At 44.7% G+C, this 1,111-nt stretch overlaps 1 protein-coding gene across 1 annotated transcript in view; it reads left to right on the forward strand.

Annotated features, from left to right (window-relative positions):
• Positions 1-843, forward strand: part of ST8SIA5 (ST8 alpha-N-acetyl-neuraminide alpha-2,8-sialyltransferase 5) — a gene marked incomplete at its 5' end in the record, with an annotated part of 13,841 nt that extends 12,998 nt beyond the window's left edge. The window contains one exon of the mRNA XM_010150754.1: positions 162-843. Coding sequence (XP_010149056.1) covers positions 162-630 — 469 coding nt within the window. The remainder of the gene's footprint in view (positions 1-161) is intronic.
• Between the last annotated feature and the right edge of the window lie 268 nt (positions 844-1,111).

A 1,111-nucleotide genomic window follows, 5' to 3' on the forward strand; every position in this document is an offset into this window, starting at 1 on the left:
AGCTACAACTCTAAATATATTCTCCTTGTTAATTGAAACATCATTTCAATTATCCATATATCAGAAATGTTTCAGTAAAAGCCCATTGGAAGTTTCTTGTCTACTGGGTCCAGACTGAGTCTGCGCTGGTCTGACCATCACTCACATTCTTTTCCCTGTAGATTCCATAAGCTGGAGAAATGGAGGAAACCCTTCTACGACGTGCTCCAGGTCTACGAGAACGCTTCCGTGCTGCTGCCAGCTTTCTACAACACTCGCAACACGGACGTTTCAATCCGGGTCAAATATGTCCTGGATGATTTTGAATCTCAGCAAGCTGTTTATTACTTTCACCCCCAGTATCTCATCAATGTCTCACGCTACTGGCTCGGCCAAGGGGTGAGGGCCAAGCGGATTAGCACGGGGCTGATCCTGGTGACTGCTGCCCTGGAGCTCTGTGAAGAGGTCCACCTTTTTGGCTTTTGGGCCTTCCCCATGAACCCCTCAGGGATTTTTATAACTCACCACTACTATGACAATGTGAAACCTCGGCCTGGTTTTCATGCTATGCCCTCAGAAATCTTCAACTTCCTCCACATGCACAGCAAGGGGATCCTGCGGGTTCATACAGGAACCTGTAGCTGCTGTTGACAGGGACACTTCTTCCTCTGAGGCAAAAGTGTAACAGGCACTCAATGTCTCTGTATGGTGAAGGAGGTTTTATTACACCCTGAGATTATGCAATAATTATTTGATATAAATGTCCTCAAGGCATTGCATCCCATAGGATCTAGGATACCAGCATCTTTCCTGCTAGCAGAGTTGGGTCCGTAACAGTACAGGAGAAGCAAAACTCCTCTGCCCCAGGGTATACATTGCCCTGGAAAGCAAGTCAGATACGAAGTACATTTCCACTAGGTTTAGGGATAAACAGAGCACATTAATATAGTTGCCATTTCACTATGAAGAAAAGCACCAAACTTTTGAGGAGAATCAGTGATGGAGAATTTTACCGTAGACTTTACATAGGTTTCTGAGTCAAGTACCTTGGGGCATTGCCAGACCTCATTGAAAGCACTGTCGTCTGGCATTTGTTTTTCTTAAAAATACTCTTCAGCATTATAGTTTTAAG

Source organism: Eurypyga helias, unplaced genomic scaffold (assembly GCF_000690775.1).
Source record: "Eurypyga helias isolate BGI_N326 unplaced genomic scaffold, ASM69077v1 scaffold32714, whole genome shotgun sequence".
NCBI classification, from domain to species: Eukaryota; Metazoa; Chordata; class Aves; order Eurypygiformes; family Eurypygidae; genus Eurypyga; species Eurypyga helias.